This window comes from Balaenoptera acutorostrata, chromosome 19 (assembly GCF_949987535.1).
Source record: "Balaenoptera acutorostrata chromosome 19, mBalAcu1.1, whole genome shotgun sequence".
In the NCBI taxonomy this organism is placed as follows: domain Eukaryota; kingdom Metazoa; phylum Chordata; class Mammalia; order Artiodactyla; family Balaenopteridae; genus Balaenoptera; species Balaenoptera acutorostrata.
This window is the reverse complement of record NC_080082.1, coordinates 14434012-14461097: the sequence shown is the minus strand read 5'-3', so window position 1 is coordinate 14461097 and position 27086 is coordinate 14434012. Positions and strand designations below refer to the sequence as shown.

The following is a 27086-nucleotide window of genomic DNA, read 5'->3' as shown; positions in this document are numbered from 1 at the left end:
ATTGTTATCTATTACTGTATAACAAATTACCCCCAGATTAATAGCTTAAAACACTGAATATTTGTTTTCTCAGTTTCTGTAGGTCAGGAATCTAGGTGAGGCTTAGCTGGGTGCTTCCTACTCAGGGTCTCTCATGCATCTCCTGTCAAGCTGTTGCCCAGACTGCAGTCATCTTAAGGCTCAACTGGGGCTGGCAACTCTGCTTTCATTCACATGGTTGTTGGCAGGCCTCAGAAGATCCACTGCCAAGCTCACTCATGTCATTGCTGTCAAGGCTTGGTTCCTCACCACATGAGCCTCTCTGTAGGTTTCCTGAGTGTCCTTACAATGTGGTAACTGGTGATTCGAGAGAGCCAGACAGTGCCCAAGATGGAACTGATTCTCTTTATAACTGATCTCAGATGTGACATCCATCCCTTGTACTGTATTATATTTGTTAGAATACCTAAGCACAGCCCACACTCAAGGGGAGAGGATCATATAAATATATGAATGCTTGGAAACAGGTATCATTGACTGCCATCATAGGGGCTTTTTACCATAATTCCCTTAATTCTCCTTTATTCTATCTCGTTAAATGGTTTGATTCCTACCTAGTACTTATACAATTGTTAATCTTTTCTACTTTTCGGCTGTCTTTCTCTTTTTTCTTTTCATTTAAAATTTCATCCTTTCTACTTTGTCAGAAAATATAACGTTTAAATTCTATTCTTCTCCTTATGTCTTCAACATTATTTTAATACCTGTACAATTAAATATATGAAATGCTCATCATCAGTCCTTTTGCTGAAATTCGCCAGTCAGCTTTTGGTTGGATGAAGCCCATCCTCTAGTATATTCTTCGGGAAGGGAACATGTTTATAATATTCGCTGGGCTTTTGCATGTTCAAAACTCCTTTTCTGTAGCCTCAGTGACTGAAGGAGAGCTTGGTTCCTTGTAAAATCCTTGGCTCATGCTTTGTAAAGTTTTTGAAAAATGCTGCTCCTCTGTTTTCCCACTGCATAGCTTGCTTTTACAAAGTCCAATGACATCTAATTCTCTTCCCCTTGTACGTTATTTTGACTTTTTGCCTGGACGCTAATTTTAAAAATTCTTTAAAGTCTAACAGTTCTTCTAAGATATGACTTATAGTTGATCATTTTGGGTCAGTTTTCCTGGGTACCTACTAGTCCCTTTTCATTGTTTTTTTTTTTCTGGAATTTTTCTTGGATTATGGCTTTAAATATTAATTCTCCTCCAGTACTTTTTCTTCTTCATGGGCTCCAATTATAGCATGTTAGAACTTCTTTCACTGTCTTCTATTTCAATCATTTCTTTCTCTGATCTTTTTTCTTATTTTAAAATTTCATATTCATTTCTTTGGGTGTTTTACTGCTTTATTTCAGTGTACCATATTACATTTTCATCATATCTGTTTTCCTTTATGCACTGTTTTCCCCTCCATTTTGGTCTGGTAGTGCCTTATTGTCTTTTGAACTTTTAACAATTTTAAGGTTTTTTATTTGACATTGAATCAAGCTTTTTTTTTTTTTTTTTCCTGCACAGGGTTGAACAATCTAGCCTGCTATTATTAAAAGTAGAAATCCCTACTTAGTCATAAATGGACTTCCAAAGTTGCAAGTGTCCTGCTAGAAGTATAAGGAAATATATGCAAAGGGGAGATGTCATATTTCTTTGATTTGGAGGTATTGGGTGGCTGTTTAATGCCTTGTTTATTACTATAAACCTCAAAAAAGTTTTCACAAACTTCTTTTTCCACATATGATCTCATGCTGCCTTTTTCAATTCTCTGCCCAGCTGTGAAAGTCTGAAGCCTTATATTTATTGTGTTTGAAGGGTGCCATGAGAGAGAATTGTCAAATAAGCAGATAAAGTAGCAAATATGAAGTATAGTTATTGAGCAGTTTTTGTTTATTTATCTGGAGAAGATAAAAGTACCAAAATATAGTAACTGCTTATGTTTTCATGTCTTCCCTGAGCTTAGTCCAGAATCACTTGCTTTTTCTAAAAGGGATCCTAGACTTTGGGATAAGGCTAAATCTAGACAGATTCATGGAATAGACTCCTACAGTTAAGGCATTTGTTCCAAGCATTGGATGTATTTTTGAAAATCGGTATTTTCTAAACCTTCGTGTATTTGAAAAAGCTTCAAAAAATGTGACCTGTATTCAGGAATTAACTGTATTTGTTCTGAAACTATTTTTTTTTCACTCTTAGGTATACAAAGGAAATAACTAAAAATGACAAGTAGAAGTCTTGAGGAGTCCATGGGGGCTGTTCAGATGGGGTTAGTCAGAACGCTTAAAGGATTCCAAAGCAAGATTTTGCCACCCCTGAGTCCGAAGGTGGTTACAGAAGAAGAAGTAAATCGAATGGTAATGTATAAGAGAATTTCAGAGTAAAATACTTAATGCAGTCTTTCTCCTCAGGAGAATGACAGTTGCTACTTGGCATTCTCAGAATATCAAATAGAATTACTGGCTGATAACATCAGTTTAGTTAACATGGGTAGATTGCTGCAGAGCATAGTTACCTTTTAAAGCCTGGGAAGTTTTTGAAATTATATACATCAAAGTAGAGGCTTAAATTAAATTGCTCAAGTTAATCAGTTGAACTAAGACTATGCAAGCAAATTATTAAGATTTTCTAAATATTAGCTAGAACCTTAAGAGACTGTCATTTATGTAGTTCAAAAACAGTCAAATAGCAGAATTTCATAGGTTTAACATATATAATCAATTACCTGTTGATTGGCAAGAGTTATTTTTGTTTGTGTATTTGTAGAACATAGTGCATTAAAATGATGACTATATAATATCTAGGAAAAATGCATAACTTTTTCTGTCCTTTATGATAGAAAACAATTATATTTTTAATGAATTATAATGATTTGGTGAGAATTGAATTGTAAACTACATGCTATGGAAATAGCAATAGCAATTTAAAGTGTTAAACATTGTGTTCACTGCATTTTAAAAACTAGTCTCAGGTTATGTTCCAATTAGAAAAATAAAATCTATCATCATTTTCTTTTTTGATTGTTCTTGTTTCAGATTTAAAGTAACTCATTACTTTTTGCTTGTAAGAGTTTATTTTTATTTAAATCACAACACAGCTGATACCTCATAAATTTTAACATTCTAATCTCTGTTCCAATCAAAAAGAATCTTAAAAAACCAGGTGGAAGCTGTATTAGAAATATGCCTTCATTTAAATGGATTCAATCACAAAAATTAATTTTGTAGGGAATTTGAAGAGCATTGATTTTAACCCAAGGCGAAATGAATCAGCTAAATTATATACCCCTGAATGTTTTAAGAAGTCTTGGCAGATACTTAAGCATTATGTTGCTGCCAGTGATCATAATCTCTTTGCATATAAAGTAGCCCTAGAACAAAGTGAACATTCCAGAACAACAATTAATAGTGATTGGTCTTGGGTAAGCCCTTGCTGGTTTATTTAAATTATTTTATTTAAATGATAGGTTACATTTTTTTCTCATAACAGTAGAAAGTGTTGAAGAATTTTGTGTTCTTGTTTGGGTATGTGGATGTGACTGGCTGCTGGATCTGATGATTGACTTAGAGGTCTTTTAAAACAAGGTCTAAATGTGCTCTTACGATTTCTAAAAAGTTCAAACTCGTTCCTAAGCAGCACAGTCATACTTCCCAGATCCTTTACTTTATAAGATTTCTCTTTAACCTGATATAACATGATAAACACCCAAAAGCTTTACCTGCATGTTGTAACTTCATTTGAGAAATAGAAATATTTCAAGGAGGATTAGCCTCCTTAGCTCTGAAGCCCTTAAGTGATTTTAGAAACCTAGAGTTTTATGCTCTTCCGAGCATATATGTTAAGCTCTTTGGACATGTTCCCGTGCAATTTCTGGACCTTCCTCTCCCCCACCCCAGGTTCTTTTGTGTGATTCCTTCAAAATCATAAGGAAACAGCAACCACATATCCTTTCAAATTATTGTGCAAAGAGCTCAGAAGTGCACGGGTACTTCGCTTGTATTATTTAGTTATTTTAAACGTTTTATAGGGGAACTTAGTGGCATTCCAGAATTATCCTGAAAGCTGCAAACACAAATTATTCATTACTGACACTTATGAAAGCACTTTTTCAGTATTACCATTTATGAATCTTTGGCTCCGTTGCTTTAAATTCTAGCTGACTCCCTCGGAGTTCCTGAAGGAAATGTCCCTCACCACAGAGCAGAGACTGGCTAATACACGTGTGATGTGCCGACCACAGATCATTGAACTTTTAGATATGAGGGAAACAACACATCAAAAGGTAGCTGCCTTCTGTCATACTTGCATATAAACTAGGTCCTGGAATAATGTGAATATTCTAGAACAATAAGAACTAAGCAGTACTTATTGTTCCTGGGCTAACTAATCCCTTATTGGATTTGTTTTATATATTCTTTTTCTACCTCTGTTGATCTTGATATCTATAATTTGATACGAAAAGAATTACACAGTACAATAACTTTTTAAAAATATTTATTTATTTATTATTTTTATTTATTTATTTTTGGCTGTGCCGGGTCTTAGTTGCGGCATGTGGGATCTTCGTTGAGGCATGCAGGGTCTTTTGTTGTGGCATGCGGACTCTTAGTTGCAGCATGCATGCGGGATCTAGTTCCCCAACCAGGGGTCGAACCTGGGCCCCCTGCATTGGGAGCATGGAGTCTTACCCACTGGACCACCAGGGAAGTCCTCAACTAACTTTTGACTAGTCACATTTCTTCCTTAGCTACTTCTGGACACTATTGTTTACGGATTAGGAGTAATCCCAAGAATTATGTTAGCCAAGCCCAATTAGGTTATCCTCCTAGTGTAAGAAATCCCTCTTTACCTGAGCTGTCATAACTAGAAAGGAAGAAGGAGGGACTGTTTATTAAAATAGGCATTTTTGTCTATTCTGGCTCATTTCCAGTAACAAATGTATCCTTTTAGTCTCTAAAGAATAGCTATTTTAACATGTTTCTGTATTCTCATGTAAACCATACATTCCAGGCTTTAGGAGCATATGTTTATAAAGTAGTTCTTATTTCCTACATTTTAATTAATTTCTTGAATTATATGCTTCACTTTTTGCACAAATTATGGTATGAGCCTCCATCAGTTGAACTGCTGGAGATTAGCCTCCTCTCAAAGGGTTCCCAGCTATTCCTGAGGGTTTTTCAGAGTGATTTCCCAAAAGACAAGTGAGTCCCTCAGGCTCTTTTGCTCTCCTTGGCATGCCATTGCCACCCGTCTAGGATATGCATAAAATTTGCTCTTCTTCTGAGCACTTCTAGCTTTAGTTATTCATTGTTTCCTCTCTTTCCCATAACTGCCCTCTAACTTTGAGGGCAGGGAACACAGCTTTCTCCAAAGCTAATTCATCCTAATTAAGGGCTAACTGCTCCTTTCCCAGAGCATAACTAAGACCAGACTATGTGTATTGTTCTGTGTGTCCTGCTTGTGTGTGTGTTTTAATATATTTTGATTCCTGCTATGAAGGATGAAGAAATTAGTGTACCACATGTCCTCTGTCAACTCAGTCGATTATTTTTTTACTTTATTTTCCAGAGTTTCATTTGTTTCTTATTTGGTTGATAGTTATACTCTTCTCATTTCCTCAAGAAGAGATTATGGAAACTATATTTCCTTGATTTTATAAGTTTGATAATATTTGCCTATTGCCTTTATAGGTGAACTGCAGATTTGTTAGATGTAAAATTCTTGGGTCACATTTTCCCCATAAGAGATTTGCAGGCATTTTCTTCACTTCCTTCTGGCTTTAAATGACAATATGCGGAAGTATGAAGCCTAATATTTTAGCTTGTATGCCCAAAGATTGTTTATTCTTATTTGATGTCCAGTGATTTTATTAGGATGTGACTAAATTTTTCCTAAGACACTACGTACCATTATTTTATTTCTAGAAAGTTTTTCTTGAATTATCAAGTATTTGTTCATGCCATTTTTGTTTTCATTTTTTTTAGAAATATCAATTGTGAACATGCTGGATCTTCTTTGTCTGCCCTTCTACACCTTGCATTTCCTCCCTAATCCATCTTAAACTTTCTGTTCATTCCCATTTCATTGTAATTACATTCATCAGCTTATCCTCTGTATCCCTTACTTTGAGTTGTGTGTGTGTGTGTGGGTTTCTCTTAAAATTCATTCTTAAGCTTGACCAGTTCAACACACCTGGGTTGTCTCACAGCATTTTACATAGCTAGTTTCTTTTTTTGTACCTTTTAATTCACTTGTGTCTCAGATATCACTTTTCTTTGGCTTTCTTCCTACTTCACTGGTTGCTTTTTTCTCATTTGTTGGCTCTTTCTCCTCTTCCTGTTGACTAAACATTGGAGTTCCCCAGTACTTGGTCCTTAAACTTCTTTCTCTTCTGAACTCATTCCTTAGGTGACCCCTTCTGGGAACAAGGCTTTAAATTTCACCTTTTAAATGATTGCTTTCATAATTATATCTCCTGCTATGGCCTAGCCTCTGAACTCTGGATCATATATTCAGCTCAATGTGTGATTGGCAGCTCAAACTTAAAATCTTTAAGAGCTAATTTTCACATTACATTCTTTCCCTAAAGGCATGATCTTTCCTCTTTTGTCTTTCCTCCCTCCACCATGTAATACCCCCATTTATCTATTTTCTCAGGTCAAAAACCTTGGTGTTATCTCTGATGCCTCTCTTTTTCTCACGTCTTATATGAAATCCAAAACAAGGGCTAGTAATCACAAATATGTCTTTAATCCAACCACTTCTCACCACCTCCACCACTACCATCCCAGTTCAACCCACCATCATCTAGACTCCTGAAATAGCCTCCCTGTTTCCAACTCATTGCCCCGTTATCAATTCTCCACAAAGAAGTAAGAGTGGTTTTTATTTTATTATTTATTTATTTATTTTAAAATTTTATTTATTTATTTATTTTTGGCTGTGTTGGGTCTTCGTTGCGCGCGGGCTTTCTCTAGTTGCGGTGAGCGGGGGCTACTCTTCGCTGCATTGCGCAGGCTTCTCATTGTGGTGGCTTCTCTTGTTGCAGAGCATGGGCTCTAGGTGTGCGGGCTTCAGTAGTTGTGGCTCGCGGGGTCAGTAGTTGTGGCGCATAGGCTTAGTTGCTCCGTGGCATGTAGGATCTTCCCGGACCAGGGCTCGAACCTGTGTCCCCTGCATTGGCAGGCAGATTCTTAACCACTGCACCACCAGGGAAGTCCCAAGAGTGGTTTTTAAAAATGTAAATCAGAACGTGTTACTTCCGTGTTGAAAACCACCTAGTAGCTTCCTGTTACCCTCATAGTTATAAGGTCCTGCATCATCTGATCCTGAGTCCTTCATAGTCTTTTCCTTCCTTTCTCCCCCAGCTCATTCTCCTCTAACTGCTCTTCCCTCTTGCTGCTCTTCAAGCACTCAAGGATAGGGCCTTTGCATTTGTTATTCCTTCTAACTGGAATGCTGTTCTCTCAGATCTTTGCATGACTTGCTTCAGATCATTTCCTCAGAGAGGCTATCCCTTGGCTACTTATCATAAAGAGCAACCATCCCCCCATTCACTCTGTCTCCTTGTTCTGCTTTGGTTTTCTTCATAGCCTTATCACTGCCTGACCTCATATTATGTATTTCTTTTTAAAAAAAATATTTATTTATTTATTTGGCTGTGCTGAGTCTTAGTTGAGTCCCGTGGGATTTTCGTTGCCGTGTGTGGGATCTTTAGTTACGGCATATGGGATCTAGTTCCCTGACCAGCGATCGAACCCGGGCCTCCCGCATTGGGAGCGTGGAGTCTTAGCCCCTGGACCACCAGGGAAGTCCCTATTTCTTTATTTTTTTATCCATTTCCTTAAGCATTTCAGCTTCATGAGGCAGGGGCTTTATTGGCTTTGTTCACTACTGTATGCTCAACATATGGAAAATATTAGAAACTCAATTAGCATTTGTTGAATGAACACATGAATTCTTCATCTCTTTTGATTGCTTAATCTTCCCTGCACTCTTGAATATTTGCTTTGTGCCCTCTGATTTTTTTCCATTATGTTCTTTGAGTTTATGGTGAAGATTCTTATTATTTCATGGCACTGCTTTTCTGGTGAATATTTGACATTTTCTTTGCTTCTCTTTTTTTTTCTTGAATGTTTTTGTATAGATTCTGGCTTTATTTGTCATTGTGATTATTATTATCACTCATCTTTGAAATAAAGAAGGGAATTCTTCCTGGACTTGCTGTTTGCAGGTAGTTAACGTTGAGGCGGGGCTCGGTAGGGTCGCAGACCAGCAGGAATTCTCCATGATTCTAAGGGCAGCTCTTTATGAAAGTGGATTATATGTATGTGTTTATTTGGAAGGGAAATGAGAGGAAGGGAGGAGGAGTAACTGAGTTGTGTTAGCCTTTTCTTCTCCCCAGAGTTCTAACTTAAGGATTCTTATGATTCTTCTACCCTGTCTAAATGATTGACTCTTCGTATAAATATGCATATTTGTGTATTTTCCACACAATTGTCAGTAGTTCAGTGTAGATCTTCTTTAATTTCTGTCGATAATGGTTTGTAGTTTTTCCAGGTAAAGGTCTTGCACGTCTTTCATTGGATTTATTCCTATGTATTTTATGTTTTAGAATGTGATTTTAAATGGTATTGTTTATAAATTTCATTTCCTAAATGTTCATTGCTAGTACAAAGAAATATAATTGATTTTTTATGTTGACCTTGTACTCAGTGACCTTGATAAATCACTTGTTAATTCTAATTTATCTGTAGGTTATTTTGAATTTTCTAAATAAACAAGTTTTTGTTCTGGGGAAAATGTCAGTTTTGTTTCTTCTTGATCAAAACTTCTAGTGTTAAAATAACCTTGTATTTCTGAGACAGACTCAACTTGGTCATGTATTATCTTTTTTATATATTGTAGGTTTCAGTTTGCTAATGTTTTGCTCTTTTTTTTTTTTGATCTATGGTTCATGACCTATAATTTTCCTGTCTCCTACTGTCTTTCTCAGATATATGAAAGTTATGCTAACAACATCATCATTAAATGGAAGACATTTAATTTTTTGTTTTTCTTTTTCATTGTGGTTTACTATAGGATATTAAATATAGTTCCCTGTGCTATACAGTGGGACCTTGTTGTTTATCTATTTTATATATAGTAGTCTGTATCTGCTAATCCCAAACTCCTAATTTATCCCTTTCCCACCCTCTTTCCCCTTTGGTAACCATAAGTTTGTTTTCTATGTCTGTGAGTCTGTTTCTGTTTCATAAATAAGTTCATTTCTGTCATATTTTAGATTCCACATATAAGTGATATCATATGATATTTGTCCTTCTCACTTACTTTACTTAGTATGATAACCTTTAGGTCCATTCATGTTGCTACAAATGGCATTATTTCATTCTTTTTTTATGGCTGAGTAGTATTACATTGTGTATACATACCATGTCTTCTTTAGCCATTCATCTGTCAGTGGACATTTAGGTTGTTTCCATGTCTTGGCTATTGTAAATAGAGCTGCTATGAACATTGGGGTGCATGTATCTTTTCGAATTAAAGTTTTATCCAGATATATGCCTAGGAGTGGGATTGCAGGATCATATGGTAACTCTGTTTTTAGTTTTTTTGTTTTTTAAAAAAATTAATTAATTTATTTTTATTTTTGGCTGTGTTGGGTCTTCGTTTCTATGCGAGGGCTTTCTCTAGTTGTGGCAAGTGGGGGCCGCTCTTCATCGCGGTGCACGGGCCTCTCACTATCGCAGCCTCTCTTGTTGGGAGCACAGGCTCCAGACATGCAGGCTCAGTAGTTGTGGCTCACGGGCCTAGTTGCTTTGTGGCACGTGGGATCTTCCCAGACCAGGGCTCGAACCCGTGTCCCCTGCATTAGCAGGCAGACTCTCAACCACTGCGCCACCAGGGAAGCCCCTGTTTTTAGTTTTTTTAAAGAACCTCCATACTGTTCTCCACAGTGACTGCACCAATTTACATTCCCACCAGCAGTGTAGAAGATTCCTATTTCTCCACACCGTCTCCAGCATTTGTTATTTGCAGACTTTTAATGATGGCCATTCTGACCACTGTGAGGTGGTAACTCATTGTGGTTTTGGTTTACATTTCTCTAATAATTAGTGGTGTTGAGCATTTTTTCATGTGCCTATTGGCTATCTGTATTTCTTCTTTGGAGAAATGTCTATTTAGGTCTTCTGTCCATTCTTTGATTGTTTCTTTTCTTGTTATTGAGTTGTATGAGCTATTTGTATATTTTGGAAATTAAGCCCTTGTCTGTTGCATAATTTGCAGATAATTTCTACTAGTCTGTAGGTTGTCTTTTCATTTTGTTTATCATTTCCTTTGCTGTGCAAAAGCTTATAAGTTTGATTAGGTCCCATTTGTTTATTTTTGCTTTTATTTCTGTTGCCTTGGGAGACTGAACTATGAAAACATTGGTACGATTTATGTCAGAGAATGTTTTTCCTATGGTCTCTTCTAGGAGTTTTATGGTGTCATGTCTTATGCTTAAGTCTTTAAACCATTTTGAGTTTATTTTTGTGTATGGTGTGAGGGTGTGTTCTAACTTCATTGATTTACATGTGGCTGTCCAGCTTTCCCAGCACTGCTTGCTGAAGAGACTGTCTTTTCTCCATTGTGTATTCTTACCTCCTTTGTCAAAGATTAATTGACCATAAGTGTGTGGGTTTATTTCTGGGCTCTCTATTTTGTTCCATTGATCCATATGTCTGTCTTTGTGCCAAAACCTTGCTGTTTTGATTACTGTAGCTTTGTAGTATTGTCTGAACTCTGTTAGGGTTATGCCTCTAGCTTTGTTCTTTTTCCTCAGGATTGCTTTGGCAATTCTGGGTCTTTTATGGTTCCATATAAATTTTATGATTAATTGATCTAGTTCTGTGAAAAATGTCATAGGTAATTTGATAGGGATCACATTAAATCTGTAGATTGCTTTGGGTAGTATGGCCATTTTAACAGTTTAATTCTTCCAATCCAAGAGCATGAGCTAACTTTCCATTTCTTTGACTCATCTTCAGTTTCCTTTATAAGTGTTTTATAGTTCTCAGCATATGCCTTTCATCTGCTTCATCAGGTTTATTTGTATTTTGTATGTGATTTTTAAAACATCATTTATTTATTTATTTTTGGCTTTGTTGGGTCTTCATTGCTGCATGTGGGCTTTCTCTAGTTGCGGCAAGCAGGGGCTACTCTTCATTGTGGTGCGCCGGCTTCTCATTGTGGTGGCTTCTCTTGTTGTGGAGCACAGGCTCTAGGCACGTGGGCTTCAGTAATTGTGGCTCGTGGGCTCTAGAGCACAGGCTCAGTAGTTGTGGTACACGGGCTTAGTTGCTCCATGGCATGTGGGATCTTCCTGGACCAGGGATCGAACGTGTGTCCCCTGCATTGGCAGGCAGTTTCTTATCTACTGCGCCACCAGGGAAGCCCATATGTGACTTTAAAGTGAATTGTTTTTTACTTTCCCTTTCCAGTATTTCATTGTTAGTGTAAAGAAATGCAGCAGATTTCTGTATGTTAATCTTGTATCCTGCTACCTTGCTGAATTTACTTATCAGTTCTAGTAGTTTTTGTGTGGAGTCTTTAGAGTTTTCTATATATAGTATCATGTCATCTGCCTATAATGACAGTTTTACCTCTTTTCTTCCAATGTGGACAACTTTTATTTCTTTTTCTTATCTGATAGCTGTGGCTAGGCCTTCCAATACTATGTTGAATAGAATTGGTGACAGTGAGCATCCTTGTCTTGTTCCAGGTTTTAGTGGGAAGGCTTTTGGCTTTTCACTGTTGAGTATTATGTTGGCTGTGGGTTTGTCATAAATAGCTTTTATTATGTTGAGATATGTTCCCTCTATACCCACTTTGGTAAGAGTTTTTTTTTTATCATGAATGGATGTTGAATTTTATCAAATGTTTTTTCTGCATCTATTGAGATGATCATGTGGTTTTTGTCTTTTCTTTTGTTGATGTGGTATATCACATTGATTGATTTGCTTATGTTGAACCATCCTTGTGACCCTGGGATGAATCCAACTTGATCATGGTGTGTGATCTTTTTTTATGTGTTGTTAGATTTGGTTTGTAATTGACTTGTAATTTTCTTTTTTGGTATTGTCTTTGTCTGGTTTTGGTATCAGGGCAATGGTGGCTTCATGGGATGACTTTGGGAGTGTTCTTTCCTCTTCAGTCTTTTGGAAGAGTTTGATATAAGAGTTTTGGTGTAAGTTCTTTGTATGTTTGGTAGAATTCCGTAGTGAAGCCATCTGGTCCTGGACTTTTGTTTGCAGGGAGTTTTTAAATTACAGGTTCTATTTCATCTCTAGTGATTGGTCTGTTCAAATTATCTATTCCTTCTTGATTCAGTTTTGGTGGGCTGTATGTTTCTAGAAACTTACCCATTTATTCTAGGTTGTCCAATTTGTTGGCATATAATTGTTCATAGTATTCTCTTACGGTTTTTTGTATTTCTGTGGTATTGGTTGTTATTTCTCCTCTTTCATTTCTTATTTTGTTTATGTGAGTCTTCTCTTTTCTTCTTGGTGAACCTGAACAGAGGTTTGTTGATTTTGTTTATCCTTTAAATAAAACAGCTCTTGGTTTTATTTGTTTTTTTCTACTTTCTAAAAATCTCTATTTTATTTATTTCCTCTCTGATCTTTATTATTTCCTTCTTTCTGCTAACTTTAGGTTTTGTTTGTTCTTCTTTTTCTGATTCTTTTAGGTGGTAGGTTAGGTTGTTTATTTGAAATTTTTCTTGTTTTTTACAGGAAGGCCTGTATTGCTATGAACTTCCCTCTTAGGACTGCTTTTGCGCTGTGCTCTCTCTGTTCTGCCTGTTGTAAACTGACTGCTGCACTCTCCTCCAAGCCTCTGAAGCTCCCTTTCTGTCCCAGCTGATCACCACGCCAGTGAAGGGGCTTCCCAGGATGAGGGAACCTTTCCTCTTTTTTTTTTTTTTTTTTTTAAATTATTTATTTATTTATTTATTTTTAGCTGTGTTGGGTCTTCGTTTCTGTGCGAGGGCTTTCTCTAGTTGCGGCGAGCGGGGGCCACTCTTCATCGCGGTGCACGGGCCTCTCACTATCGCAACCTCTCTCGTTGCGGAGCACAGGCTCCAGACGCACAGGCTCAGTAGTTGTGGCTCACGGGCCCAGCCGCTCCACGGCATGTGGGATCTTCCCAGACCAGGGCTCGAACCCGTGTCCCCTGCATTGGCAGGCAGACTCTCAACCACTGCGCCACCAGGGAAGCCCGAACCTTTCCTCTTTCACAGCTCCTTCCCAGGGGCGCAGGTCCTGTCCTGATTCATTTATTTTTTTTTCTTTCATCCTAGCTGGTTAATGTGGTAATCTTTCTTGCAATTTTGGTTTTATGAGATCTTCTGCCAGCATTGAGCAGGTATTCTGTGAGAATTATTCCACATGTAGATGTACTTTTGATGTATTTGTGAGAGGAGGTAAGCTCCTCATCCTTCTATTCTGTCATCTTGGTTTGGCGACCCCTAATTTTTTGTTTTTCTTTCCTTTGGGAGACTTTCTATAATGTTTGAGTTGTATTTTCTTTAAATGGCAGTGCCATACTTTTTTAAAAATTAATTAATTTATTTTTGGCTGTGTTGGGTCTTCATTGCTGTGTGTGGGCTTTCTCTAGTTGTGGTGAGTGGGGGCTACTCTTCGTTGTGGTGCATGGGCTCCTCACTGTGGTGGCTTCTCTTGTTGCGGAGCATGGGCTCTAGGGCACGTGGGCTTCAGTAGTTGTGGCACACGGGCTTCAGTAGTTGTGGCTCATGGGCTCTAGAGTGCAGGCTCAGTAGTTGTGGTGCATGGGCTTAGTTGCTCCGCGACATGTGGGATCTTCCTGGACCAGGGCTCGAACCCGTGTCCTCTGCATTGGCAGGTGGATTCTTAACCACTGTGCCACCAGGGAAGCCCCAAGTTGTATTTTCTTTAAATGTTTGCCAGAATTTGCTTGTAGAGCTATTTGGGCCAGAGTTTTATCCATGAAAAGTTTTTACTTTACAGATTCAATTTCTCTAATAGTTAGGGAACACGTCATATTTTCTATTTCTTTTTGTGCTAGTTTTGACAAATTGTATTTTTCTAGGCATTTATAATTTTAATCTAAACTTTCGCATTTGTTATCATTTTACTTAGTTTGGGTTCTGTAGTAATGTTCCCATTTTCATTTTTTATAATTGGCTCTTTTATAATTGGCTCTGTCTTCTTTTCTTGATCAGACTCAGGTATTTTACTATTTTTATTAGTCTTTAAAGACTCAACTTTTGGCTTTGTTGATTCTGTGGGACAGTTACTTTGTATTTCATTAATTTCTGCTATTTTTGTTGTGTCATTTTTATGTTTGGGTTTTAATGTGTTTTTTATGTTTGCTATTGTTGTTCTAAATTATTGAGGTGGATACTTACATCTTCAATTTCCAAACTCTCTGCTGAGGTGCTCCCAGGACACAACCGTGAACTCAACAGGGCATCATAGGGTATTCTGAATTTTTAAGGGAAACATGGCAATACTCAAAACCTGTTGGATACTACATAAGCTACTAGCTTGAGATAATTCAGTTTTAACATTAGATAATACTGTCTTGTTAATCCCTCAGTGCCTCCAAACAGGTTTTTGTTGATACAGCTTTTCTTCTTATTCTCATAGGGGAGTTGGTTCAAATTACCTTATTCACCATTACTGGAAATGGAAGTTTTGAGTTGTTGTTCTAACTAGCCTATTTTTTAAATTGAGGACCAAAACCTACTTTCTTTTGTATTAAAGAAGTTGATGACAATAACCTTACTGATTATAACAGTGTTTATAGTACTTACCCCTTTTTGAATGTTTCCTTTGTTCTTGGTGTTAATATTCATAGGTATATGTAGTAATTTCTTATCTTCCCCAGTCATTTCTGCCAGTGTGTGACTATATGATTAATTTATTCTTTCAACTGCAGTTTCCAGGAATTGACCTGGATCAGGCCTTATTCCAGCCCTTTCCATCAGAAATTGTATTTCAGAACTACACTCCCTGTGAAGTCTATGAAGTTCCACTGGTTTTGAGGAACAGTGACATAGTGAGTATGTTTGCTGGGATGACTGTACCTTTCATGCATAGATAAGAAGGGATTAGATAAAATGGGATCCTGTAGGGGCTTAGATAAGCTCTTTAACTTGATAGGCCTAGGAAAACAGATAAAAACATGCCCTTTGACTATAAGCTTAATGAAGACAAGACTATGTTGGTTGGTTTGTTGCTAAATGCTCAGTCCCAGGGCAGTACCCAACAAATGGTAAACTCCCAGTGTGTGCACTGACATTTTGTTGAATAAGGGATTGGCTAGATCAGTGTCATGAAGTTCTCATGAGTGACCATTTGGGCTAGGTTTTCATTTAATACAAGATGATTACTGTTCATGTTTACATACTCCACGTTAGAGCCACTATTTCCCCAATTGAAGGTATCAACTCTACTCATATGAATTGCAGTTGTTGAGCCAATGCATTTAGATTCTGCAAATTGTATTAAAAACAACAAAACAAAAAAGAAGATCCTCTTTTCTCTTTTCCATCTCCTCCCTTCTACCTCAGATAGCCTTCAGATTTTGTCTACAGATAGTTTTGGATGGCTTCTCCCACTGTCTGTACCTTGTTTCTTTGTGGTTGCAACTGAGGATTTCTTCTCCATCCTTATGCCTTTTCTTTCAGAGATATATTAGGGTATATTTCAAGAAAGAGTATTAAATAACTGAAGATTTCCTTGACATGTAACAATAATGAAAGGAAGAATAATGCAGAAGGTCAGCATGAAGCACAGTTAAGTGTGAAAAGTAATCAGGTAGGAAGGAAGGTATTAGAGAGATGCTAAGCATCAGGTGTTAAGGACAAGTAGAAATACTTATGGGAGTCTTAGAATGTTGAGACAAAAATTCTAGCTATAATAAAGTAGGGAAAATAAGTGAAGACTATGCAAGAATTCAATGCAAATGGGAAGACTTGCAGTTATATTCAGTACAGTAGCTCATTAAAGGAATCAGTGATGCCTTTCAGAGATCAAAGGGGTGATTTAGTGACAGCAAAGTCAGACTTTGGAGAAAATGGAACATTTAGTTCTTCACTGAAGGCGTGTTAGCAAGAGAAGCTCATGGGATGGAAGCTAAAGGGTAGGCAGAGAGAAGAAAAAAAAACCCGAGGTGTCCAGGGTTATGTTCCTAGACCTCAGAAAGAGGTGAGTTACATAGACATTAGGACTCTCTCTTTTCATGCAGGGCTGCCAACCACTTTAGTTTCTCACTTCGAGTTCTCATTTTCCCTTTCTCCATTACTTTTTGACTCTTGTTCAAGTTTTTTTAGGCTATTAAAGGCAGAAAGGAGCTAGTCCAAAGGGTACTTTGGCTACTCCTCCCCAGCCATAAGCAAGAAATGATTGTCACTGAGTGTATATGAGCACGTCAAGGATAAGAGGCATGTGTGAGTCTGTCTGCCAAAGGGCATTCAGTTCTCATGGATAAAACCCACACTTCTTGGTAAGATGCTGCTAGAGTATTGGATCCCGTGAAAGGAAGGTCCTCATCTAAGGAAAGTTCAGCTATCAACAAGCAGACAGATTCTCTAGGCTAGGCGGGCTTGTTCTTGGTGAGTTACTCCCAGGACCTTCATATGAGGTGGCTGATGTAAGCCTGCTTCTCTACTTCTTGGTTCATGGATATGCAAGGAACCACTGAGATACATTTGGGGCACTGAGAAATGCTTTCTGTGTCGTTTACCTTTTATTTGCTTCCTGACTGCCATGAGTGCAAAAGATAGAGCCTGTTTGGTCTTTGTTTCTCTACCTCTTTTAAACACACAAGTTGAAAGTAAGCCATGAACACTCTACAAGCCACAAAACAATTCACTTGGGGTACAATTATAAGCACTCAGACTCCAGAGTCAGACTAATCTGGGTTCAGATTCTAGGTAAACTGTCTCCTAGCTGTAGACTTTGGGCAAGTCACTTCACTTCTCCAAGCTATGGGGATAAGAATAGCACCCATTTCAATAGGTTGTTTGGAATATTAAATGAGATAATGGATGTAAAGTACTCAGCTCAGTGTCTGTCCTATAATAAGCACTAAAGCAATGTTACTATTCTTCTTCTTCTTCTTATTAGTGTTGCTGTTGTTTTCCTTTCTAGTTTTTAATCCACAGTTAGGCTCTTACTAAAGTATTCCCAGCAAGCTTATATGGCATCATTCAACACATCATAAACACCACTGCACATTTCTCTTACCAGCAAAGCCAGTTCTATTCCTACCAGATATTTACACATCTCTTTCTTACCTCCCCACTCTCTAGTCTTGAGATCTGTCTGAATTCTCTCTGCATTTCTTCTTCCCTTCTGCATCTGGGTTTCAGCTTTGAGAGGTTGTGGGAGTTCCTGTTTCCTCATATTTCACCTGAGACTCCTAGGACATACTTAACTATAGTTAACTTTCTTCTGCCCCCTTTGAGTTTTTAAAAAAACAATCCTCTCCCATTCCTGTGTCCCTAGAACCTCCACCCCTGACCACCCCCCTTCTCACAGTTACATTTCTTTTACTGCTTGGGGCTATCTGAGATAGAAATATGTACTCTGGATGAGGCAAGCAGAGCAGAGGAATAAGACTTTAAAAGGATGGGACTGTTTGAAGCTGCTCTGAGACTGGCCTTGGGGATTGTACTGCCCTCTGTGCTCTTGCTTCACAGTGGTGTTTAGGTAGGACAGTCCTATAGGGAGGGAAGGTGGAGTTAGGCCGGGACTTGATTCGAAACACCATTGCTTGGTAAAGCTGTAGCACTTAGGGCAAGTGTCTGTTTCCTCATCTGTAGAATGAATTGTAATGAAGCTCAAAGGTTATTGTGAGGATCAAGTGGCATCTCATGTACAGTGGATGATCCATAGCAAGAGTGCAGTAAGTGTGATTTCTTCTCCCAGAGCAGTTCTCAAATATTGGGAAGTCCAGTGCAACTCCACCGTGTAGGTGGGGTTTTAGATGATTAAGCAGTTAGTCTTCGAAAATAGTCACATTTAAATAATGAAATAAAGATTTGCAGTAACAATTAAATTGAGTAATAATAATAATGTTAATAAAAATTAAAGCTAAAGTACATTGAGTGCTTACTTTGTGTGAGGTACTGGGGTAAAGGTAAGTACTGTCATCTCCTTTTACACTTGAGGAAACGGAAGTTCAGACCTAACCAAAGTCACATGGCTAGTAAGTAGTAGATGGAGATTTCACGTTTAACTGCAAGGCCTGTCCTTTTTCTTCTGCTTTCACATGTACAGTGCCCATTATTGTGTCTTCCTTGCAGGTTCCAAGGATGGTGAAAGTTGTTGAGGAAAGTTCACCTTACTTTAAAGTAATCAGCCCCAAAGATATCAGCCACAAAGTAGCACCAGGAGTGCCATCCGTTTTCCGAATCCTCTTTACTCCAGAGGAGAACAAGGTAACAGCAGCGCTGGCAACAAACTGGTTGAATGCTCGTCACTAGCAGTTTGCAATTCTGAGCATTCGAGGAGGCGGTGTTGGTGTTGGTATTGTTGGTGGTGGTGTTAGTGGTATTGGTTGTGGTGTTGGTGTGGTGGTGGTGGTAGCTGTGTCGTCGACAGTGTTGTTGGTGTTGTTGATGGTATCGGTGGTGGTGGTGTTGATGGTGGTATTGCTGGTGGTGGTGGTGAGGAGAGAAATGGTGAGGGTGGATGAGAGGAGGGGGTGGTGCACCACTGGGAATATGGAGAGAATTGTCAAACAGTGATGAGGGCTTATATGAGCTGCAAGTAGCCAGAGTGTAAAGAAGGATAATCCTTCTGGATGCTCCCATGGAACCTACTTCAGCATATTTATGCTGGACTGTACAGCTAGAGAGACACCAAAAAGGAAAAGATGTGGTCCAGGTGCAATGAGCTGAGACAAAGGGTAGAGATTATGCCTTCTTGGAAGTTTGGGATTCTTGTTAGTTGCATCCCTCCTCCCCACACTCTAACTAGTTTAGGAAAGAGTCCTAAGATCCAATATTGATCACAGTATCAGCCTCATTAATGGCAAAAAATATGGCCAGGACCTGAGGCCTTATTCTGCTCCTTAATGACCGGTAGATAACCAGTCCTCGGTGAAGGGGTGACCTCACCAGTAGCTCTTCCTAAGCACAAGTGGAGAGGCTAGAGCCAAAAGCAGAGACCTGCCCTATCTGCTTATCCTTGTCTGCACACAGACCGGCTAGAAAGAGCCTGAGTTCAAAAAGAGGCCATTTCCCTCCAGCACCACCAGAGCTGTCAGGAATCTAGCCTATCCTCAGGCTCTCCTCAGTTGTGTAAATTCCAGTTACTTCTGGAAGGAAAAACTAGCTTGGGGGACTGAGGGAGGAGGCTTCTCCCCAGCCCTTCTCCAAGACTGCAGAATTGTGGGTTGAGTTTTCCTTTGTAAGGGCCAAAGTGGGGACTTGGGTGGAGGAGGAAAGGGCTTTTACCAGCATGATTGAAAGAGCGAGGACAAAAAACAAGGCTAAAATAGGCCTAACAAAATGTCAGGTTATATGTAATGTTAAATAGTGTGTTTGCTTATCTGTATTGTGCCGTTATGGTTGGAATCAAAAGAGCGCAATGGAGACACAGAGAACTAGCTTTGAATCCCTGCTTCTCCATCACTAATACTTATTACCTGCTGTAAATGTCATTACCAGTATTCCTGGTGCTGGTGCTACTGTTTCTGCTTTTCTGGAGAGCAGGGATAGAGAATTTAATGTGGTCTGCCAAGCATATATCACTGGAGCAAGTGGTTAGAAATTTCATTACTATTATACTGCTGTTATTATTTTTCCACTTTGTAGTATTACTGTTTGTTTCTTGGGCTGTGTTTATGAACTTATCATTTTGTTTGGGGTATTATTGAAATAAACAGAAAGATAAATAGTTCCAGAAGTAGTGCTTTTTGTTATACGTTATTGAGGTCCTTATTTTTTTCTCCAGGCTCTGTATCTGAATATTCTCTGTGAAGAGAACAGTACTTGGATTTAGTTTGGGTGTCAAATTTTCCTACACTGTCAGTTAATTATAAAAGCTGAATATAATAAGCTTTTGTGCAGCTTGAAATATTAAGCTTGCTGGATTTGAGGAGTTGGCTTTCCTTAATATTTTTCTGTGCTGGAGAAAAAAATATCTTCTGTTGAATAAGTATTATTCTACCTGTAGGTAGTCTGGCTGAGAAAGGGATACACAGAAGTTTCTGAAGAGGTGGAATGTTCTATGTCATGATAGATGTGTGGGTTACATGGATGAATTCGTTCATCAAAATTGTATATTTAATATTTGTGCACTCCAAAATATCTAAACTTTACCTTAAAATTTTTTGAAGTATAATAACAATAGAAAGGTGAATGGACGGAGGTACAGATGAAACCAGAATGACAGAATGTTAATAACTGTTGAATCTGGGTGATGGATACATGGGATTTGTTATACTATTTTGTTTTATTTGTGTATATTTAAAATTTTACCTCATCAAATGTTAAAAGCAAAGGGAGAGAGATTTTATTACTGCTTATCTATACAGCAAATAAATAACTGAAATATATTTTAGGTGAATTTGTATTTACTTTAAGTATGAAATGCCAGCATTCCCATTGAGGATTATTACTTGGCTATATTTCGTGGAAGCTTATCTTACTTCTAGTTTTTTTTTTTTAATAAATTCATTTTATTAATTTATTTTTGGCTGTGTTGGGTCTTCGGCTTTCTCTAGTTGTGGTGAGCGGGGGCTACTCTTCGTTGCGTTGCGCGGGCTTCTCATTGCGGTGGCTTCTCTTGTTGCGGAGCACGGGTTCTAGGCACACGGGCTTCAGTAGCTGTGGCACGCGGACTCAGTAGTTGTGGCTCACAGGCTCTGGAACGCAGGCTCAGTAGTTGTGGCGCATGGGCTTAGTTGCTCCGCGGCATGTGGGATCTTCCCAGACCAGGGCCCGAACCCGTGTCCCCTGCATTGGCAAGCAGATTCTTAACCACTGCGCCAGCAGGGAAGCCCACTCCTAGTTTTTTTATTCCCTCTTAGCATTCCATTTCACCAACATTGCCTATGGCCTATGGGGAAAACCTTAATTAAAAAAAATAAGTTAAATGTTGTTTTACTGTTTCTTCTTCTAAGTATTTGAAAGTTATCAATGGTTACATGCATGTGTGAGGAGAGATAGAGTGAGTATAATGGCTACCTATGAGAAACTTACCTAATTTTGGACACATTAGGATTTTGTGTTGGATTGGGCTCTAAGCTATGAAATAATTGACATAATATGTTTTTCTAAGGACGTAGTGATTTCTCCTTCTGCTGACTGTCTAAGACTGATGGTGGGTTTTGGGGGAAGCTCCCGCTGCTAGTTTTGGTTCCCTTTTTCTGCAAAGATCCTGCCACCTTTGCACCATCAGCAGGGCTCCATCCCAGTAGTTTTTCCAGTCGTCTGGGCATCTACATTCACTCTTACTGTTGGAAAACCAATAGGGCCATGCACAGAATGACCAGCTAGGGTTCGTTGTGCCGTCTTTAGTGCTGCTCCAGAATGTAGCAGAGGAGTACTAGAGCCAGATTTATTTCAGGAAGAATAAAAGTCAGTCTTTTCACTGTGTCACTTTTTCTCCAGTTGGCCACATTGATAGCCAATGTGCATATGTATTTTTCCTCCTTATCCCCTGCTGATCTGAACACACTCCATTCTCATTTACCCTCCTCACATCTGGAGGGTGAGATATGTAAATTGCAGCATGCCACAGTTTAATAAGCCAGTCCCCTTTCAATTGGATTTTCAGCACCCATGTATATTAGCATGTTGAAGATGATAATGCAATTTACATTTTTTCCTGTCATCTATTAATCTAGCTTCCTGGAGATTTAACTTGTTTAGAACGCCAAATACCCAGATAACAGGTGCAGGAAATTCACTTTGGCTTTCCTTATCTCTTCTTTTCACATAGACTTGGAAAAAAAAAAAGATTGGCTATGTTATTTATCTAATAATCCTAGTGTACATGTCATGGACGGTAGAAATATAGTAATCGATGTTATCATAACACTATAAAATTCTGGAGACTGGCATTTTTCTTGACCTCTTAAATCTGTATCTTTACTATTAAAAGGAGTATAAAAATATTAGGCTTATGTAGGAAAGCAAAACTGGGTACTTCCTTGGACTTAAGAAAGCATCTCTTTGTAATAGTGTTGGCATATGGAAATGGCAGCAGTGGTCTGAAGAAAATATGAAGTGATGTAATCTTATTGCTCAGTTATGTTTTGAGAAAATATCTAATTTGTTGTCAAAATAGTTTTCTTGATTTGTTACTATGAAATGGCCCAAGAAGAGTAGAAAAACGTTAACATAATTTGTTACCCAGGTGTGTAACATTAATGAACTATAGTGCCAGCACTTTGAATTAAAGTATAGATGTCATAAGATTTTCTACAATCAGTGATTCTTGTTGACAGAAATAATGATAGGGATTTAGTTTTCTTCCTGCCTAGCATTCGCCCTCCCTAGTTCTGTCTGGGTTTCCCCTGTAATCCAGGTGCCTAGTACGGGGCCTAACATATAGGAAGTGTGCAGTAAATATTTGCCAAGTAAGATAAGTAAGTTAATCTCAAGAAAATATAAGGTAGTTTCTTCAACTTGAGGATGGCCTGAAGATGATAAAAGCAAAAGCATATAAAAAGGGGGCTCAAATATCTTTTTGTGCCATGAATGTATTAGATGTTAACTTTTTCCCCGTCATTTCAACCAGGAGAAAGATATCTAAGAAGGCTTATTTAAAGGTGTTTCTTCCCATTTTGTTTCATATCTTCAGTGAGTCACATCACTACTTTCTAGCTTTCTGGATTTGACAAATATCATTTTATAATATGGCTAATGAGGATCTCAGGCATTCTCTTTATGAAGAACTCTTGATAATGGTGTATCCAAATAAAGATATTAAAATGAATATTATTTCACTCACTCTGCACCAGGCCCAGTTCTGTCAGCCAGGATCCAGTGGAGAACAGAAGAAGCTTGGCCTTCATGGAGCTTATGTTCCACAATGAATAAGCAAACAGATCATTTAATATCAGATATTGACATGATAGAGAGCAGAGAGTGATAGAGAATGGAGACTGTTTCCTTTCAGTAGGAAGATCAGGGGGAGACTTCTCTGATTAGGTAACATTTGGGCAGAGAGCTAAACTGGGAAGATATTTGTCTGGGAGCAGGAACAGCACTTACAAAGGCCCTGTGACAGAAATATGTCTGACAACAGGTCAGGGAAGTGCAAGGCCAGCGTGGCTGGAGCAGAGGAAGCTGCTGGGAAAATGGTAGGAGACAAGGTTTGTAGAGGGTAAGACCATGAAGGGTCTTAGAAATCATGCAAAGTAGAATAGGAAGCCACCATAAGTTATTTAAAATATTTCTATTATGGAAGCTTTCACCCATATGTAAAAATATAGAGAATGATATAGTGAACTGTCATCACCCAGATTTTCAAGCTGTCAGTGCATGACCAGTCTTGCTTCATCATCCTGTCCCCCGCCTCAGAGGATTTTGCAGCAAGTTCCGTACATCATTTCATTGTAAATACTTCATTGTTTGTCTCTAAATGATAAGGTCCTTTCTAAAAGTTAACGTAACCACAGTACCATTGTCACACCTAAAAAATGACAGTAACTCCTTAATATCATCAAATATCTAGTCAGTACTCACACCTCCCCAGTTGAGTAATATTAAAACATACATGTATATGTAGAGGCGTGTGTATATATGTATATAAATATCACGTAAATCAATGATATATATGCATTTTAAGTTGCTTAAATCAATCATATGTATATGTGTAAGTTGGTTTGCTTAAATTGGGATCCAAACAAGGTACTGAGTGCAACTCCACCAGATTCCATAGAATGGTCCTCCATCCCCTCTGTTTCCTATAGACTGGGAATTAGGTCTAGAGCCTTGTTTAGATTCATGTTTGATTTGGAGGGGCCAGAATTCTTAGGTAACGTGGTATTTTCTATTGCATCACATCAAGAGGCACAAAATGTCTGTTGTTACACTTTATTTTTATAATGAGTTAATAAGAATCCTGAGGTACAGTTCATACAGGAAAGATAGGATAAATGCTTGATTCTTTCCCTTTATCTTCCCTGGTGAGTTTTGAGCAAACTCACCAGGAATGACGTATCTGGCTTACATTTTTAAGATCACTCTGGTTGCTATGTGGACAATAGACTGAAGAGGGTGTGAGGCATAATGGCTAGTTGTCTACTCTTAACATCCATTTTCTCTTTCCTCATTGGTAAGAGAATCACATATTTTGATTGGATTTGTTGCTGCCAGAAACAAAATGTTGCATTTCCCCAGCCTCCTTTGCAGCTGCATGTTGTCTAAATGTTGGCCCGTGAGCTGTGAGCAGGACTTCCAAACGCATGTACTTGACGGAAGCTGACACAGTGGAAAGTGCTCTATTCTGCCTTCTCCTGCCTGCAGCTTGGCTGTGAGAATAGCTGGCATCCCAGGAATCACTCTGCCCCATCCGGCGACATTGAGGATGGACCCTGTGCTAGACTGGTAGAGCAGGAATTTAGGAATTTGTGTCTCTCACGACGCTGTGGAGTGACCATACCAACCTGGCCCACCTACCTCTGGACTTTCTAGGAGCGAAATAAACTGCTAGCTGCCTAGTTTAAGTTGCTCTTATTTTCTTCTGTTCCCTGTTATATGTAGCAGAACTGAACCCTGATGAATATAGAGACAAGAGCCTATTGTAATAGTTTGCGAGAAAAAGATGAGGATGATTTGGACAAGGGTGGTAACAGTGAAGGTGATGAGAAGTAGGTGGATGAAGGATATATATTTTTATGGTAGAGCTGTCAGGGTTTGCTGATGAATTAGATAAAGGGTGTGAAGAAACAGGAGTCTAGTTTCTCATAGTATTTTGGCCAGCAGCTGACCGAATGGTGCCACCATTTGCTGAGATACGGAAAGTGGAAGAAAAAAAGGTTAACGAGGCTGGGTAGGAGTGAGGTAGGGACTCAGGAGCTCTGTTTTTTATATGTTAAGTTTGAACTTCCCTTTAGACATCCAAGTGGAAATATCAAGGAAGCAGCTGGACACAATTGTCTGCAATAAAGGGGAAATGTTGGGTCTACAGACAAATATTTAAAAGTCCTAGTGTAATGATGCTACTTACCACCAAGGGTGGAGGAGATGATGCTGGGAGTGAGTGGAGATAAAGAAGAGGGTGGAAAGAGGAGGAGATGCCAACAGAGGGTGACACTAAGAAGGGGTAGTCGTGAAGTAGGAGGAAAACCAGGAGACTGCAGTGCTCTGGAGTCCAGGTGGATAAAGTATTTTTAAAAAAGAAGGAGAGATCAACTGTGTCCAACGCTGTAAAAAGTAGAATAAAACAAGGATGTGGACTTAGCCATTAGATTTGGCAAAGTCATTAGTGACCTTGGTGAGAACAGTTTCTGTGGAATGTTGGGTAGAGAAGTCTGATGGGGTGGGTAGAAGAGAGAAGGGAAAGTGAGGAGGTGGTAATATTGAGTATAAATAACACCTTTGAGGAGTTTTGCTGTAAAGGGTAATTGGAAAAATGGGGCAGTAGCTGGAGGTGGATGTTGAGATTGAGGGTAGTTTATTTAATATTTAAGATGAGGCTATTTAAGTATTGTTATAAGCTGTGAATGTTCAGTAAAGAGGGAAAATGGATGCTTCAGGAAAATCCTAAGGTAAGTGAGAAGGATTGAAATCTAGTACGCAAGGAAAGGATTTGGTCTTAGATAAGAACAGGAATGAAGGCAGAGTATATGGGTATAGATACAGGTTGACTGGTAGATTTAAGGTAACTTAGAAAGCAAAAAAGCTAAACAGGAAATTAATTACCTTAAGTGGATGATTTGTACATGAATCATGAAGTAACCACGTTATCGTTGTATACTAATGATAAAAATGGTCAAAATAAATGTGGAAGTCCTCGGGTCTCTTTACAAGCCAAAGATCAGAGGTCATTCCTTTTTAATAGGTGGAGAAGTGTAGATGCCCCTAGGAAACTGAGACCCCAGGTAAATCATATGAAGAGTCAGAGTGGTAGAGGATAAGGCCCGAGAGACCTGATCAGTCTTGTTTTTAAACTGATTAGGACTTGAGAACTAGTTCTTCCCTTTAGAGAGGTAAATTTCAGATTGAGAAGATACTATAAAATAAGTACTTTTAACTGGTTAGGGAATTTATAACGTTTTTCAGGGACAGTGAGTATTAAATGTGCTGAGTCCTAACCAAATCTGGTTTTACTCTGTGTTAGCCATTCCACCATCAAGTTTAGGAGTGGAGAAAAGGGAGAAAGAGGATTGTGAGGGCTTAACCACACTGGCTGTGCTTGCCCTTGAACGCCTGGGGAGTCATTTGCTGCAGTAGAAGACATCATTTTCCTTTGCTTGAGATGTTAAAGGACAGAATTATTGCCACGTTTGCTTTCTATCGTGGAGCTAATATAAAATCGAGATTCATTCTTTTCACTTCTCAGAGTCAAATCTGCCACTTGCATATTCCACTGCTTTTTTTTTTTTTTTTTTTTTAAGTTTGGAGGATAGGCAGGTTGGAAGGAAGGCTAATGGACAGAAAAAAAATGGATAGGAAATTTCATCTGGAGACCATTGTTATATAGAATAACATTTTAGGATATAAAGTAATTCATAGCTAAATCTCATAGTACACGGGAGAGAGTTTGGAATAAATATTTTGGCTCTGAATGGTGACCTGATTGCTCTGAATTTAAGTACAGAGGAAGGAAGTACATCAACTGAAGTAATTGCTTAGCTTGCAGGCTGACAAAGCCTCCCAAGTCATAACATCTGAATTAATTTTAAGCCAGTAGAGCAATATATAATTGTATATTATATAATCTAATATAGTCATATTAAATACAGAGCTTCAGAGATTGGAATACATTTTTAAGGAGTTTAAAGAATTTCTTCATATTCTTTTATATGACTTGATTATGAAAAAAATATAAAATTCTGATCAAACTTCAAATCT

General features: G+C 38.4%; 1 protein-coding gene across 1 annotated transcript in view; it reads left to right on the top strand.

Moving 5' to 3' along the window:
• HYDIN (HYDIN axonemal central pair apparatus protein) overlaps positions 1 to 27086 on the top strand; it is a 461030-nt gene that overhangs the window by 97474 nt on the left and 336470 nt on the right. Inside the window, exons 3-6 of the mRNA XM_057534458.1 lie at positions 2219 to 2376; positions 4176 to 4301; positions 14984 to 15103; positions 18357 to 18491. Of these exons, the coding sequence (XP_057390441.1) occupies positions 2242 to 2376; positions 4176 to 4301; positions 14984 to 15103; positions 18357 to 18491 (516 nt within the window). The 5' untranslated portion in view covers positions 2219 to 2241. The remainder of the gene's footprint in view (positions 1 to 2218; positions 2377 to 4175; positions 4302 to 14983; positions 15104 to 18356; positions 18492 to 27086) is intronic.